General features: G+C 43.0%; 1 protein-coding gene across 3 annotated transcripts in view; it reads right to left on the bottom strand.

Annotated features, from left to right (window-relative positions):
* LOC103188234 (calcium/calmodulin-dependent protein kinase type II subunit alpha) overlaps positions 1-16,596 on the bottom strand; it is a 49,046-nt gene continuing 32,450 nt past the window's right edge. Inside the window, exons 5-19 of one of the 3 annotated variants that reach the window (XM_007908143.2) lie at positions 13,568-13,633; positions 12,718-12,790; positions 12,231-12,333; positions 11,573-11,656; positions 11,228-11,322; positions 10,717-10,839; positions 10,141-10,224; positions 9,604-9,646; positions 7,864-7,890; positions 5,852-5,892; positions 3,124-3,172; positions 2,671-2,746; positions 2,162-2,256; positions 1,561-1,789; positions 1-608 (exon numbers count right to left, since the gene is read on the bottom strand). In XM_007908143.2, the coding sequence (XP_007906334.1) occupies positions 605-608; positions 1,561-1,789; positions 2,162-2,256; positions 2,671-2,746; positions 3,124-3,172; positions 5,852-5,892; positions 7,864-7,890; positions 9,604-9,646; positions 10,141-10,224; positions 10,717-10,839; positions 11,228-11,322; positions 11,573-11,656; positions 12,231-12,333; positions 12,718-12,790; positions 13,568-13,633 (1,192 nt within the window). In that variant the 3' untranslated portion in view covers positions 1-604. The remainder of the gene's footprint in view (positions 609-1,560; positions 1,790-2,161; positions 2,257-2,670; positions 2,747-3,123; positions 3,173-5,851; positions 5,893-7,863; positions 7,891-9,603; positions 9,647-10,140; positions 10,225-10,716; positions 10,840-11,227; positions 11,323-11,572; positions 11,657-12,230; positions 12,334-12,717; positions 12,791-13,567; positions 13,634-16,596) is intronic. The other 2 variants (XM_007908147.2, XM_007908145.2) reach the window with 2 other exon arrangements.

Genomic DNA, 16,596 nt, shown 5'->3' with positions numbered 1-16,596 from the left:
ATACACACATATAAATACATACATAAATACACACATAGATGCGTAATGTATTCATGGAGTACCCAAAATGAGTGACATTTTGTATGATTCTGTCTCTCAGATCCCACTCCACATCCAGGCTATTTATTGTCTGTTTAATTGGAAGGCTCCGTTGCAGTAAAGATCTAGCTTTTGAAGGAGATATATATATATATATACTAAAGTGGCAGATATGTTCAGCCTCCTGCAGTCTTCTACAATTGTAGAGATCCTGTTACAATTTGCATCCATTATATAATTAAAAAAACGCATGCAGATCCATAATTTTGGAAAACGAGTGTTTTAACAGTTTGAACATCCTATCTACTGCCTATCGCAGTGTCGGAAAGCATGCGGGACCACAGATATTGCCTTTGAAGATACAAATAAAAAAAAATGACCGATGTATGAAATTTGTCCTCGCCCTGTGTTACACGGAGTTTGTGAAGCTTAATCCAGTTTTCAGCTCATCAGATATCCCACCAAGTGTTCCGCCCGTGGAGAGCCGTGAGGTGATGGAAGAGACACCTTGCATGCAGCAAGTCATTCGTGGGTTTAGCAGCAAGAGACCGGGCAGTTCGCACCTTCAGCTGCGGGGACACAACACAGAGGTGGTTATTACTATACTGTGCGTGCTTTATATGCACACCCATGGAGACGTTGTCAGTGACCGGTTCCGATTGACATTCAAAACCAGGACTACAAGGACAAAAGTTTCCTTTGCTAAGACCTCAAAGGAGCAGCCAAGGCATCTGACATGCGCGGAAATCCATCACCAGGGTCACTTGTCTCCAAACCCAACCGAGAATGCCCCGCGCCAGCCACGCTGCTTGTCGTTTAAGTGCTATATTGTCAATCCAATGTGAAACGGGTACAGTTTGGGGCTGTGAATCCAAGTTTACGAGGAACCAGGATAAGATTACTCCAAAAACTCAGTCACAGACTGGACCCTGCAAGTCAACAAACAGAGGAGACGGCTTATCCGTTGGATCACTCGCTTCCTTTCCCTCCTCTTTAGGGAATAATGCCATTCATTCCCACTTATGCCAGCGCTGGAATGAGAATAAAACGGATTTTTGCTCACTGTTGGTTTTCCACCAGTAGGTGGCGGCAGTGAGCTTCACAATTCAATGTGGATATCCCACTCTTCTCCCCCTTCCCTCCTCCCGAGTTTGTCAGTTGCTGTTCCCGCCCCCATCCCGTTATGGATGCAATTTGCAGTGCAATCATGCAGAAGATTTATCGGAGAGGTATTTCCCCGCTGCCTTCAGTTCTTTTGCCAGTTGTTACCCCACCACCATCCTTGCCCTCATCCTGATGGTAGGTAACTGGTCACTGTGTTGAAATCAAGACTTCTCCAGGTCTCTGATTCACTCACGCTTCCCTTTCCTTCTCCAATCTACAGGCTTTCAAAACCCAAAGCTTAACTGCTCTTGGTGTATTTCTATCTCCTTCTGAGTTCAGCTTTGCTGGTTCCTGCCCCGTGCCCCTTAACCGTTGGTTTGTCAATGACAGTCAGCCGTGCTCCCTCCGAGCCCTTACTTAGCAAGTGCAGATGAAGTTCCTGATCGATGGAAATGAACTATCTGCCATTTGCCATCGCGACGATGCCAGATGCGTGTCTCCTCTGACTGGGCGGTGCGCGGGAGGCCATTGCTGTCGATGTACTGTGTGATGCGGATGTAGGCGATGCAAGCCGCCTCGTCCCCGATCAGGTGGATGTGAGGGTTCAGGATGGTGGTGTGGACAGGCTTGTTGTTCTTGGACCACACTGGGGAAAATGCAACGTTCAACAACAAACAACGATATTACAGCTCATATGTAAGTGTTTCATAAGCCCAAGAACTCATCCATGGCCTTATTGAAAAGAATTCATGTGTTCATGCGTTAAATTAATGAACGCAAGACTGTTTAAACTTTTTAACACTTAAAGTCAAGACACTCTGGCTGTGTCACCTCTTGGCATTGGAGAGGGTCCACCCTTGCCGGCTCATTGAAGGAGCAACCAACTAACCCACTCCCCCCATGCTTACCCCATAGCCCTGCATAGGTTTTATTGAATAGTTACAATACTGAAAGGGCAGAGATAAATTGAACTCTAAAAATATATCACAAACTACATGAAGGGACAATAGTTACTTACAGTTTTCAAAGTAGAATCTGTGAAAGTCCAGCCCCTCCACCAGGTTCCCCAGAGCTTCAGGTTCGAATGCAGTGACACCCGGGTCACACATCTTCCTGTAACACCAAAACATCGTAGTTACAATGGAAGCCAATTGATTAACCTTTAGGTAAGACCATAAATGCCTTTATTTGCCCTGGTACAATCAGCATTTCCTATTGTGAAGTGACGGCACACGTCAAGTCATTGCTGTGACAATGGCTAACTTCATTAGTTGGGTTTTCAGTTTTATCAAAGAAAAGGCTCTTAATGAGATTATTTGCAACTGATGAAACTAGCATCAACACAGACACATTGATTGGGCTATAAACATTCTAGGATATGCTGTCTCTGAGATAATGACGCACATTTAACACTGAGCAATAATGTTTTTAGATAACTCATGAAGCTAAGTGAACATCTGTTAATTGGTACAAACGTAGCCAATCTTATTCCTGAATGATGATAAAACGGACATCGAATGGACTTACGTATATGCTTCAAAGTCTCCATTGCTGATTGCTTCTATCAGCTGCTCAGTTGCTTTAATAATCTCCTGTTTACGCACTGAAAATGCCAGGGAAAAAAAATGTAAATTGACTGCCTCAGGCTCTCCTTCAAGGCATCTCTACAAGGGTTGCTTGAACGCACCATTGGCAAAAACACATCCCACAGAGCCATTTCCTTCCTGTGCTTCATCAAAGTTATAGGAAACTACTGTCGTGAAGCTGCTGTGCTCTTTTTATTGTATCGTCCTTCTGTGATAATAATGCATCGATTGGTATTATAATGATCTTTGATTACTTTTCCTTCTCAGCCAATTTTCTTGATATTCCTTTCACTGGATAATGATTCTGTGGGTGCAGGACACCCATCATTACCTTGTTTTATGCTTTGGGAATCTTGCAGGTTACTAGATCAGAATCTTTCTCTACCAGCCTTACCTTTTGTATCCTCATCCTCAATTGTGGTGTTTGTGCTCTCTGAGGATTCCTAGGAGGAAAGACAAAATAGTCACCAGCAGAAGTAACCTAAGCTAAGCAAGCAATCCACAAACTGACCACAGTATAACTCAAAATATTGAAGCAACTTCATAACCTATTTTCTTGGTCAGCTGGATTTCTGACACAGGCGGAAACCCAGCACCATGCTTGATAGTATCCAAACCAAGCTGAGATTTCCATGCAACCCAACTCCACATTGAAGTCCCTTCAAACCTATGATACTAAAACCTACTGATCACCGATTATAACGTATAAGAACATGTCAAATGCACCAAATGTGTCATATTGCCTGAGGCTCACTGCCTCTCTCACTGAGATCAGGAATAGCAAATCTTTTTTGACTAAAAAATATCGATATCACATGGTCTTCTTTCCTATTGCCTCCTAATGTGTGATTTTGACGATATGGTAAGATTTTAGAACAGTAATGTATATCAGTTCTGATTATTTTCATATTGAAGCTTTGCTACAGAAGCATCAATCGTTGAGGTTGACTTCTTGGTGTTATTCAGCTCGGATATTTTTACCTTGTTGTTCACGTAATCTTCCTAGTGGGAAAGAGGGGTTTTGAGAGACAGCTAATTGTTATGAGCTGCTGTTACTGTATGAGTGCCTGGCACTGCAGTGATTCTGCAGACACAAGGCGAGGAGAAAGAATGAGATTGAGCCTTGGCAATAGCCCCCACTAATAATAACTGTTCGCTCGGTGAAATCTGTGATGATTCAGTGAATTCTCGTCAAAGAATTCTGTGATCATCAGGGGTAAGGGGAGTTAGTGCTGGGAAATGGAACACCTTCCCATTTTGGTTTCCCTGTGTCAGTGTGAAGCACTCCCAGTTCAGGAGTAGAGTAATGATTAAAAGTATCCTCTTGTCTGCCCCAATTCCAAGGACGCTTTCTACTGCACCAGTGTGACATTTTCAATCTTTACACCTGCCACCTTCTCTGAATGCGATTACCAATTTAGGGTCATATTAAGGGCGTGACAGCCACCAGATAGAGGAAAATGTTGTCCTCTATGTTTGGCCTGAATTCAAAGTCAGGTTCCAGAGATGAAAGGCAGAAGCCAGAGACACTGCACCACCCAATCCCCAAGAGCAGCCTTTATTTCAAGGATGAGGAATGTTCATTGTAGGAGTTGTATTTCCACTAACAGTGTGGCAGGTTGGAAAGGTCATGAATCTAAGGAATAAAAAGTCTTACCATCAGCTGAACACTGGAACTAGACTTCCTCTTCTGGAGGGGAGGGAGGGAGGGGCGGGGGGACGGAGGGTTGGAAAAGGCAAGGATTGTGTAGAAGAGTCAATCGGTGGAGATTTTCAATTTCAGTGCAATGGAGGAGCAAAGAGGATAGAGCAGAACAAGATATTGTAGAGGGAAAATAACAATGATGAGGTTAGGAACATGTGGCAACGAGGGGAGGAAAAGCGAGGGATAGGATGGGTGGAAAAGATGGCACAGCAGTCAAGAGAGTGAGGCAAGATGAACAGGGGGAGGCGTAGGTTTGTGAAAGACAAAGAAAGAATTAGTTTGTTCCTGTCACTTAAGTTGTTTGTGATATGTACTAAAGAAATAGGGTTAGTCATTTCCTTGGTGAATTTAGCAAATAATAAATGGTGTTTTCAAAGGATAGGATGAGTTTCTGGAATCATTTCAAATGATGACTCAGAGACAATTTGGTTTTGGGACATTTCAACACGATAAAGGATCTATAACAAATAGAATGATTATTACTATTATTTGCAATCTCAATCTACAGGCCAACAATGGGAGGCATGTCTGATATTGAACAGAAGTATTTCTGAATATAAAAAAGGGATCTCTTAAGCTTTAAACTAAAGTTTATATTTTTGTGTAAATATCTCCAATGGTCCTTATGAATCCACATTACAGGAGTTAGCAGGATTAATCCATTGTGTGAAGTGTTCTACACTTGAAATCTCCTGGTACTTAACCCGCAAGCAGATTGCGATGACAGACAGATGTTGGCAAACATAGTGTGCTGTGGATTATCATACACTATGGGCTGTGACATTGACTTTGCACCCGTGGGACCTGAGTTTGAATCCAGCCCAATAAAAGGCTCCCAAGTTAGTTAGCTGCAAGAGTCCTGTGTGAGATGTTTTTGGACATTCCTAAATCCAATGAGCATTGGCTTACAGTACAACACTTGGCACTATATTGAGTTTAGTACTAAAAAGGCAAATTTAATTTGAGCAAACCCCGGGGAATGTGTGGAACTCAAAACTCACACTGCTGCAGTAGGGAGGGCGCTATTGTAATCCTAAACTTGAGGCACATTGTTGGGACATGGTGCCTGACCGAGAGAGTGCTTGATGTTGACTCTGGAGATGCCTTGAATGGGAAAGTGTTCTGTTTCCCAGCACCAACACATGCCAAAATTCACCAAAAACCAAAACAACCGCAATTAGTAAGAGTGGAAGCAATGGATTTCCATGAGCTTATTACAATGGAAAAACTCCCAAGTCACAAATCTGGTAAATGTTCACACCTCGGGGGCAAATTCGCTGCGAAACAGCTGATAAACTCACCATGAGGACCCAGCCACTTGGCCAGGCCAGACAGGATCATTTATAAATAAGCTTTTGAAAGTTTCCTGTTCGATAGAAAATGAAAATTAAATCCAAAGTAAAAACTTTGGTCCTACCTTCACACCATCTGTTTTCTTGTTCACAGAGCTCTTTCCTCCTGCAAAATGGGGCAAAGAAATACATGTTGAGATGTTACAAACTGAATTAAAATTCCCTCTGTGGCTCCAGGAATAAGCAATATCCTGACCATCTCATTCTGTAAGATAGAGCTGCACTTGTTATCAGCCCCGAATAGAACATTCAAACTGTGCAGTTCTCAGTTCTTTCCTCCCTCTTCTCCTGACGCTCTGAGACACTACACTGCATGAGGGGTGCTATATTAATGTAAGTTGTTGTTGACTTGCAGTGGGATCCAGTTGCACAAGTGCCCTCTCTACCACACTCTAGTGGTCTTTCTTCTTGTGTTATGCTGCACAGTAAGTGTTCATCCAATTCCATTCGTAGGCACGTGGCAGGGGAATGAGTGGCATGACTGAGACTTCCGCGGCAGTCAGGATCGCTGAGGTCAATTGAAGTGTATCCACCATCACCCTGGCTGAGATCATCTGCATGGGATCACAGTGGACCTGTCTGGCTTCTCCAGTCTTGGCTTCTAGAGCCAGTTCTGCCCCAGAACACTTCACACTGAATCACTGAGGGAAGCTACAATATATTTTTGGGGGAAGGAGGAAGTATTCTCATAACATCAAAAAAAAGCAGGTTGAAATGAAGAAAAGCCATTGGCCCATTTGATAAAATCTATCCTGAACACTAACCCAACTGTTCTCTATTACAACATCAAGCTAAGTCCAATGTTTCGGCCTCTACCACCCACCCTAGCCACTGATAGATTGGTACATTTTACCCACAGGGAAGAAGACAGAGGCTCTCTCCCCTTGGGACTGAAGTGTCTCTGTTTTACCTTGCCTGCGTCACAGTTCTTCAGGACACTTTTAACAGACTCTTCACAGGATGAAAAAGAGACGGCATTTTCAAAAGCTGCAAAGCATTGAGTCTTCAAAGGAACCGGATCATAAATACATCACATTGAGAGGTAATGTTTCTGATCAATACATTTATAGTAAGCAGTTGCTTGTTAATGGAAAGCAAGTAGAAAAAAAAGGCATACAAAGCGTGGAACTGGTACATGCATGAACCAAACCCAGTGACTGTATTCTGTACCAATGGCAATCTTGTGTAACAGGCAGTGTATTCCTCGCTCTGTCCCATGGTATCTCCTGAATCCATTGAAAGCAGATTTAATTCTCGGCCACAGATGTGAGCACTCACTGTACTGCATAACAATTTGATTTATCTGTGGAACTCCAGAGAGCAATAGAAACCCCAATTTGCATTACTGAAGAGACATGTTACAGTTATGTTTTTCTGAATGGAATAGGACCTGTCGTGGGCAGTGGAATATACATCAGCCTAACAGAGCACACCTCTATCCTGTCAGAGAGAAGGATCACAATGTGCATCAATGTGGGTTAAAATCTGTCAACTTCTGAAAACTGTGAGTGAATTTGAGGGATGGATTTCCCTATCTTTTTCATATTTTCCTTCGTGATTTGCTCAATACTCAAGTCTTTTTTGGGGGTGCGGGGTTCCAAATTAGTCTTCACACTGTATTGTACGGGTGTAGATGGGATCTGTATTAACACGATGGGCCAAATGGGTTTCTTCTGTGCCTTAAATTTCTATGGTAACACTTGTTGCTGCTTTCTCCATCGCCCCCTCTCCCTCATGTCCGTGCTCAGACTGCCAGGCACACAATCATAGGGGTGAACCCAGATGCCTTGGCACAGTGCGTTGCCATCATGCCAACTCTCTATCCATTTGGAATAATTCTTTGCATATCAAACTCTATGAGTGACGTACGTGCATGTTACAATGCCTTGTTTGGAGAAGCAAATGCATGATATTAATCATGTGACTGGAAGAAAGGTGTTAACGTATAAAATAACAGCTGGCTTGGGGTGTATTGGCAGCAGATCCGAGGACTTCAAACACTCCCAAGTCTTCTTTTATTTTGCAAAAAAAAATGATAACATCAGTATTTTTATGTCAAAAATCACTGATTACTTACCAATTGTTGGTAAAATGTTGGTTAGTGCTGGAATGGTTTAACAGGAAAGATAGGGATAGAAACTTTAAGTAATAAAACCCAATACCTTAGCTCAGGAAGGAAGACAGAATAAGAACAGGGGTTGCATTGTGTTAGCGGTAAACTCTCTCTCGTCACCAATATTTTCCCCTCCTCTCCTGAAGGTGCTAACGTGTCCCGGAGGACAATTCCCAGAGTGCTGACCTTGCCCAAGTGGTCATTCTTCATGTGGGACTCCAGCTGGTAAATGTTGGCAGAGAGGGCATCACAACCAAGCCCAGTGCCATCCAAACACTAATACCTTCAGCAGGAGCAACCACACAGCCATCAGCAAGCGAAACTGGGCTGATTGTATTGCCCCTCTCCCAAGCCCAGGGAGCCACGAGGCCAACTATAGTGCCCCCTAGTGCCAGCCTGGCTGAGATCAGCTAACTCAGCATCGACCAGAGACCTAACTTGGGATCCTCCAGGTCTGTATGGCTCAGTGTCACTCTGGTCCCACTATCTGGGCAATGGGTGGGGGTGAGTGATGCCAGGACACAGCCTGTTGGGATAGAGGGGAGCATGGATGGCAGAGTGCAATTGCACAGCACAATGCTTCTCTCTCCCATGTGAGGGGATGTGCAGGTATTATAACCCCCTAACTGTGTTGGAATCAACACAGGGTGGACAATCAAACATTTGCCCAACAAAGCAAAAGAGAAACAGTGACATCAGATAGCCACACAAACAAAAGATGGAAACTCAGAAGTGATTGCTGGAAGCAATAATGCACATTCTGTGGACGGGTATCCATAGCACACAATGGTAAGTCCCAGAGTAATGGTCAAGTGACAATGGTGATGCAGAACAGTTGGGTTGGAGTGCAAACTTCTGGGATTCTGAGGACAATGTGAACTATTGTCCTGGTTTAAGCCACCATTTGAGTCTCTTGACTGTGTCATAGTCTTGTAGCAAACTCCAACCCAATTATTACTGTGTTTGTGATAGCAGACTGTTCACTCACTTTTCACTTATGTATATTACATATAGAAGCCAGACTGTGCTGGGATAGCTATTGTCAGCTGGGTAGCAGTTAAGGATAATATTGGCCTCAGTGCTAGTGGGAAAGGGGGAAACTATTAACCAGTGTTCTTGCTCCTCGTGATATATAACTGGAAAATGTGTGTAGACGACTGGTGAGGAAAAAAGTTGAGTTTGGCTGTGATGCCCTCACATTATGGTCCTATAGCCTCCACTTTCTAGACTCGCACATACATAATGGTCATTTGAGGGAGGTCCTGGAGGAACTGAGGAATGGTACCCCGATACATTCAGGAGAGGAGGGAGGACATTGGAAGGAGAAACAAAAGGCACAAATTTGGCATGTTCCTTTGGCTAATCACAATGCTCTTCAAGTTAATTATTTAATATTTTAAGGTTGTGGATTATTCTCATTATGTATATCCAAATGGCAATTGGATAACCCAATATGGCCATTGTGTACCTTACCTATTTGTGTATCTCTACAGGCCAGGTTTGGGGCATCCTCTCTGACTGAGTAGGTATTAACATGTATTCCTAGCATTCTTCCTGATGCCAGGCAGCGTCTCTACTAGAACTGAGTGGATGTGGCTTCACATGCAGGTGATTTCACGATGGAAGCACAGCGGTTTACATGGTGGATGTGAATGTTGCTGCGCAATTGGCAGCACATTGAAGGAAGCATCTGCTCTGCCTTACCTGAGAAGTTTCTGGTGGCCAGCATTGTGGTCAGGATGGCACCCTGCAATACACAATATGTTTATATTTAAAGACATGATTTTTGTGAAATATGTATTGCTGGTATTTTGTGTTCCGCGGTCATTCTGTGCAAGGCCAGTGGGAATCTGGAACTCTCTTCCTCCCCCAAAAGGCTGTGGATTATGGCTGGATCCATTCAAATTTTCAAGACTGAGGTGGATAGATATTTGTTAGGTCAAGGTATCAAGGGAAATGGGCAAAGGCAGGTAATTGGAGTTGAGGTACAGATCAGCCATGATTTCATAGAATGGTGGAACAGGCTCAAGGGGCTGAATGGCCTACTCCTGTTCCTATGTTCCTAAGACCCAAGATTCTGGTCATCACTGAGTTTATTGTAGAGCAGAATAACAGAAATTACAACACCACAGACTTTGGAGATCAAAGCCTAAAGGGGACTGACCAGCTTCAGTTTCCCAGCAGTGCTCACTAACTGATCTCAGTCTTTTTCCATGTGGTCAAACAACTAAGAAAATGTACCTTGAGTTTCCTTCTTGCGTTGAATTTCTTCAAACAGTCGACGGTTTCCTGTCTGTGCATGCAGGAGGCCACTGTAGCACGATGCTATTAAACAATAAACATTTTGAAATGTGTTAATAATGAGAAATTAATATTCGTTGGAAAAAGTACTACAATGCCCTCCAGGATTATTTATCATTTCTAAATCAAACTTGAAAGATATCATTGATTAATATTCTGAATTTAGATTTTTCTTGTAACTGTGCATATCTCAAAATCTATCTCACAACTGGTTTTACTTTCTCTATTCCATTTACCATTTTATGTCTCTCTTTAAGATCCCCCTAAGTCTATTTTCAAGGCTGATAATTCATCTGGTCCAAATTGTTCACTGCTGTATCAGTGCGGACCAGCCTTATTGTCTCATCTTTATGCCTATAGAACCATATGGTTCGGTAACGAATACTATCCACAATATGCCACGTGAAACCTGACGAGAGGAGTAACTAGCACTCTGATCATTTCAAACCCGTTTAACTCGTCTGCCGCAAAGAGCCAGTTGACAATACTAGAATATTATCCTGAATACAAACGTACGGATATCCAGGGGTGTTTGAGAACCTCAGCCGCTGAGATGCGTTTGGAGGGATTAATGGTCAGCATCTTGTTGATGAGGTCTTTTGCTTCTGGAGTCACGGTGTCCCATTCCGGTGACGGGAACTACACACGAGTGAAAAACACAGGCGCTTTCAACATTCTGATTGGTTTCAGAGGGTAAGTAGCAATGAGTGTTAATGATGGATTAAATAAGTAACAAGAGGTTGTGAGTCGAGGATTGTCAGCAGAAGAAAACTGAGGAAGTTAGAAGAAAGATTTTTATAACATATAACATTAAAATGCTTAAAGCGCTTCACAGCTAATTGCTGTCAAGTGTAGTTACTGTGTATTTGTTGTCAAATGCAATGACTGATTTGCCATAGCAAAACTCCATAAAAGTCACAAATTGAGTGATTCATTTTCTAGAGGACTATTCACACTCCCTCTCTTTGCGAAGTGTCTTGGGAGGAATAGGGTCATTATTAGCAATGAATGTACAGTAAACGCTCACATCATAGGCCCCGGCTTTGATCTGTTGGTAGAGCCTGTGTTGATCTTCATCCCAGAATGGAGGGTAGCCAACAAGTAGGATATACAGAATGACACCTGTCAAGAGTAGCGGAAGAGACAGGGAGACAGGTTATAAGTTGGGTCTTTGACTCCACAATCACAGACATTGTTACTACTTCTATTCTATTAATCAATCAAACTTTGAAAAGCCAAACTGATGTTCAGTTCTGTGTTACCCTCATATCTTCAATCAGTTGAAAATTTGTATTATTAGTTTACTCCATAATAACATGCTTTTTCCTGCAATTTTCTCATAATTTTCTGTTTTTTCTGTACAGTTCCTTACCACAAGCCCAGAGGTCCACAGGTTTGCCATAAGGATCCTTCCTCAACACCTCTGGAGACAGGTAGCCGGGCGTGCCAGCAAAGCCTGAAGCACAACACAAAAAATAAGAATTGAATTCCACTTGCTACTTATCTGCCCACCACACAAACCCGTCTACCTGCTTCTATAATCTTCTATGTATCACAGGTCTTCATTTTTGTAACACGCCTCTTACCTGACACCTTCTGGAAATGATAATAATAAACCTGGCATTTGATATAGCGCCTTATCATGTCTTTGAGACGTCTCAAAGCGCTTCACAGAATATACTGTAAAGTGAGTTAACTATTTTTGTGGTTGAAACGCCAATTGCGCACAACAGTGTCCCTCAAACAGTCATGGGTTGAATGATCAATTTTTTTTGTATAAATCCATAACCATATTTACTATATTCCATTCATAATACATTCTAATATTTCTGTTGGTCTGGATAATGGGAAATCCCAATATAAACACACAGAGACAATTTCATTGTTTTTTTTGCAATCCTTGCAAGGAAGGAATGATTGTCCGTTCCTCCACAAGTCTGAGCTGCATTCAATCCCTTGTTTTCAGGGATGAAAGTAGACCCTAAGCCACAGTTTTTGCTATTTCATTATGTGAGATGTTCCTTACTCACCAAACCACGCCTGCTGATCTCCTTCCACCTCGATGGCAAGCCCAAAGTCAGCCAGCTTCACTGCTGCTCCCTTAGACTTGGAGGCCAGCAGTAGGTTCTCAGGCTTTCGAGAGAAGAAATAAAACACCGTGTTGTAGAATCCTTTTGCCAGACAGTTTGCAGACAGACTTGATTAAATCTAGGCTTGATTACAATCACATGTCGAGAAACGCCAGGCCAGTGTCTAACCCACTAAGTTAACCAATCCCCAGTCATGGACTTGTTTTCATTTGATCGCAATCCTATTTGCACACAGATAGACCTGGGCATCATTTCTCCCAATAAATGCAACTTTTCTTTTGAAAACAACAACATGCCCTTCGTGCAGGACACTGTCTCGGGGCGAGTAAACAGAAAGAGAAGGTAGTAACTCACTATCAATCAGCATTGATTCACGAGCTATATGTCTAAGAAAGCATTCTAGGTTGTTTTCTCCCTGACATCTCACCTTGAGGTCTCGATGGACGATTCCCATCTGATGGCAGTGTAGCACAGCTTCCAGAATCTGCTGAATACAGTGACTGAGAATATATAGCAAGAAACGTTCAGTTTCAGTAGTTGTACAACACTTAGGAAACAACAACAGCAAATTACATTTGCATAGCACTTTTCACATCAAGAGGGAATATTTAAATGGGCTGGCTGTCATTATCACATTGTTGAGACATCTCAAAGTGCTTTGCAGAATATATTGTAAAGTGGATCAATTTTATTTTGTGGGCGAAACATGGCACCTAATTGTGCACAGCAGTGTCCCACAAACAGTCATGGATCGAGTGACCATTTTTTTTTGGAAGGGATTATTACCCCTGGAAAACGATCTTCCAATCGACTAATGAGTCCTGGGTAAACAGAGGCGTGTGAAGTAAGGCAACTTGTCTAAGAGCTCTTCTATTAACTCCCCAGCTGCCACTAGGACGTTACATAGAGGATGATAAACTTCACACCCTGACAGCACCCAGATGCTCAGATGTGTAAATGTCTCTCTGGGGTGGAAGGGTTAATGGGAATTGGATGGGTTGTAGAAGAGCGCGACGCAGTGTAACCACTGGCTTTCAAGCTCTTCGTCCCCCTCTCCCTGTCACACCCTTCATGTTCTTTTCTATTCATTACTGCTGCTATCTGCACATTTCTCTCTTGTTCATCATTCTACACCCACTACCTCCTCCTCGCAGCTTAACTGTGCCCAATACCCAGCTGGCATTATAATCAGCCACAGTAAAGAGTCTGCAGCTTTCAAATTCAATATCTTCTCAGTTTAAAGAAGGCGTCGAAGAGAGAGCTACACCGACCCTCACCTCGCATCAGCCTCGCTGTAGTACTCTCTGGCTACGATGTCCTCGAACAGTTCTCCACCTGTCACTCTGTGAAGGGAATGAAGGAGAGAAAACTCATTGCTGTGTGTACATAACACAACTCCCAGAACCATCAATAAAAAGCAACAAAAGGGAATGTGAAAGAGACGGGGTTTGTGTCGGAAGTAGATAGCTCGGCTGACCAGCATTTGCTCATATGCTGGATGACTCCCTCCTTTAGTTGAAACTCTATTGTGTTTATGAACTGCATTGGATCCTCGGGCGTTCATCTGCCGAGAAAGAGGTGGGATTTGCCTGGCTGAGCTGGGCTGATGGCTACGCTCTGTTGATTAGAACCAGAGTCCGAGATTATTTTACTTACATTTTCACAATCCGTTGCCAATTAAACAATTTGATTGCTCTGTGGTGTGTTAGGAAGAAAGTTTAAGAGGTAAGAAAGGCACTGGATGGAAAAAGGGCCATGGAATCCATCAGGCAAATTCCACAGGCCATTTGCAATCTACCTGGCTATCGTCTCCATCTATGTATCTCCTGGGGAAAACGCTGCCTGATTACTCCTTCTCTCTGGCATATCCAAATAAACTCTAAGGAATCCTCCTGCCGCACATCCGCAGTGTTTAACCCTGGCCCCATCCCTCCACCAGCATCAGTCGCACAGCTGGCTCGTGTCGAGCAGGACGGTTTTTATCCCGAACCCGATGTCATGTTAGGGACTAACTAAAAACTTGCCACGGAAAGAAATCTGAAATAAAAACAGACAAATTCTGCAGCCGATCAGCCAGTGGATTAGTATCAATATTTCAGAGCTGTCAGACTCCAAATGTTAAGTTGTCTATTCTCTTCCAGTGGCTTATCTCCCTGCTGTGTTCCCAGCCGTCCTGGGTGGTTTATTACAGTCACAATGTCAGATAGAGAGCCTGAGAGTCACCACTGGGGAGAAATACACAGTTGATCTAAATTCTCTTGATGCAGAGTGGAGGCTTTCTCAGGTTTGGTCTGAGGCCCTGGATGGGAAAGGCTTATTCCTTGTTTCTTCTCCTCTAATGTTCACTGCTCCTCTCTGGAGGAATGACTGTCACTGAGGGACAGTCCACGGCCCAGTGTCAATCTACACAGTGAGTGTGTGCAGGGGATGTGTTTGAGAGTCACATAACAGCCAATTACAATACTGCCCCTGACCCACTGACACTGGTTAGTGATGGAGTGATGTGACAAGTTGTCCTCCTCTCAACCCTAAACCCTCTGGGGTAATTTACAGTCATTCAGTCAGTCTGTCTGTCTGTCATTACTCTGGTGAAAGCCAGTGGTCAGATCGGGTTTTAGACGTGTGTGTGTGTGTCAGTTCACTCTGACCAGTAGGGTTTCCCACTGAGACATAACAAAGTCTCATCTCATTAGATTTAAGAGGAAATATTGACATATATATTAGGTAATTGATCTGCACTGCAATGTAATCTGACTATCACTTTAGCTTTTCACCCCTTCTCTGCCCGCGCCCGAGGACAGGCACTGAGCATAGTTTCTGTGAAACCTATAATTTAATCAGGCGAGCGATGCTGCCAGCCTGTTATTTCGGAGCTTGGTTTTGAGAAGAAAATGTAATGCTTGAGACCTGATTTTCACTGTGACCACAGCACAATAGAGTTCGTCACACACAATACACAACCTTCATCAAGCCACCACATTCTCTGTTTTTTAGAACCTATTTCAATTACATTTTAACACAAATGTGAAAATGTAACTGAAATTAGCTGTAAAATCCTGAATTGTAATAAGGTGCCGCTGCACGGTCTAGAGAGAAGACTTTCTGTTCAAAGGAATTTCTAGAGATATAAGAAAATATACTGTGGTAATGTTTACACTGTTTCTCTATGCAAAAATTTAAACTTATATTATTTTGATTATTTGGGGCTTTAAAATTTGCCAAAATTTCCAAGTAACAGCTTTTGCCAATCAATAAATCTACTTCATTTAACGAGCAGAGAAACAGACGTGGGGAATAAATGAGTAGCATAGGTCATTTCAAAATCGAGCTAACATCAGGGTGCTTTACTATTGTTAATGTCTCAGGATCGACAGGCGTGAGATGAAACCTAAATCAATCAAGACAAGAATTTCCCTGGACCTACTGGTAATAGGGTTAGGAACATAGAAACAGGAGGAGGCCATTCAGCCCCTTGAGCCTGTTCCACCATTCTATAAGATCATGGCTGATCTGTACCTCAACTCCAATTATCCGCCTTTGCCCTATATCCCTTGATACTCTGACCTACAAACATCTCTCCACCTCAGTCTGGACAATGTGAATGAATCCAGCCATAATCCACAGCCTTTGGGGGAGGGAGAGAGTTCCAGATATCCACTCCCCTTCATATGAAAGGGTTAAGTAGACCAACAGAATGAGAGTTTTGAAAAGAAAGTTGAGAATTCTTTGATTCACAGTATTTCAAAACACTGTTTCTCTTGCGTTTCAGCAAATTGCTAATTATATTCCAGCAGCACATGAGATGGTGTCTAGTCCATGGCGCTACTCTCACACATTCTGCCCAATGGTAGTTCAGCAGGATCCTGTTAGTCAGACAATCTCCTGTGGAAACCTGGCGTGGAATTGAGCATCCTCTCGGGAAGCTAAAGCTTAGCAGTGACTGTGGAGCAGAGACCCAGGGAGCGGGAGATGTTACGCTCTGACATTTGTGCTGTAGCCCCAGGTATCTCTTAGCCATTTCTTCTGTTATTCCTCGCAGTGACTGCCTTGTTAAAGAGCCAACACATTCATGCTGATGAAAGGAAAACCACAGAACTCCTCTATGTCATTCGTGTCATTATAACAGCAGAGAGAGAGGCTTGCTGAGGAGCCGAGGAACTAAGTGACATGTTTTGACGAGATTTGTATCATTTCATTATGTCCGATGAAAGGGCCTGACAGGAATATCCCCGGCCTTACTGGTAATCGCAGGGTTAAGAAAAACAACCAGAACAAGAGCTTACGGTCCTTGATCCTTGCAGTTGAT

Source organism: Callorhinchus milii, unplaced genomic scaffold (genome assembly GCF_018977255.1).
Source record: "Callorhinchus milii isolate IMCB2004 unplaced genomic scaffold, IMCB_Cmil_1.0 Scaffold13, whole genome shotgun sequence".
In the NCBI taxonomy this organism is placed as follows: domain Eukaryota; kingdom Metazoa; phylum Chordata; class Chondrichthyes; order Chimaeriformes; family Callorhinchidae; genus Callorhinchus; species Callorhinchus milii.
The sequence above is the reverse complement of the archived record's forward strand: the minus strand, read 5'-3'. Positions and strand labels throughout refer to the sequence as shown.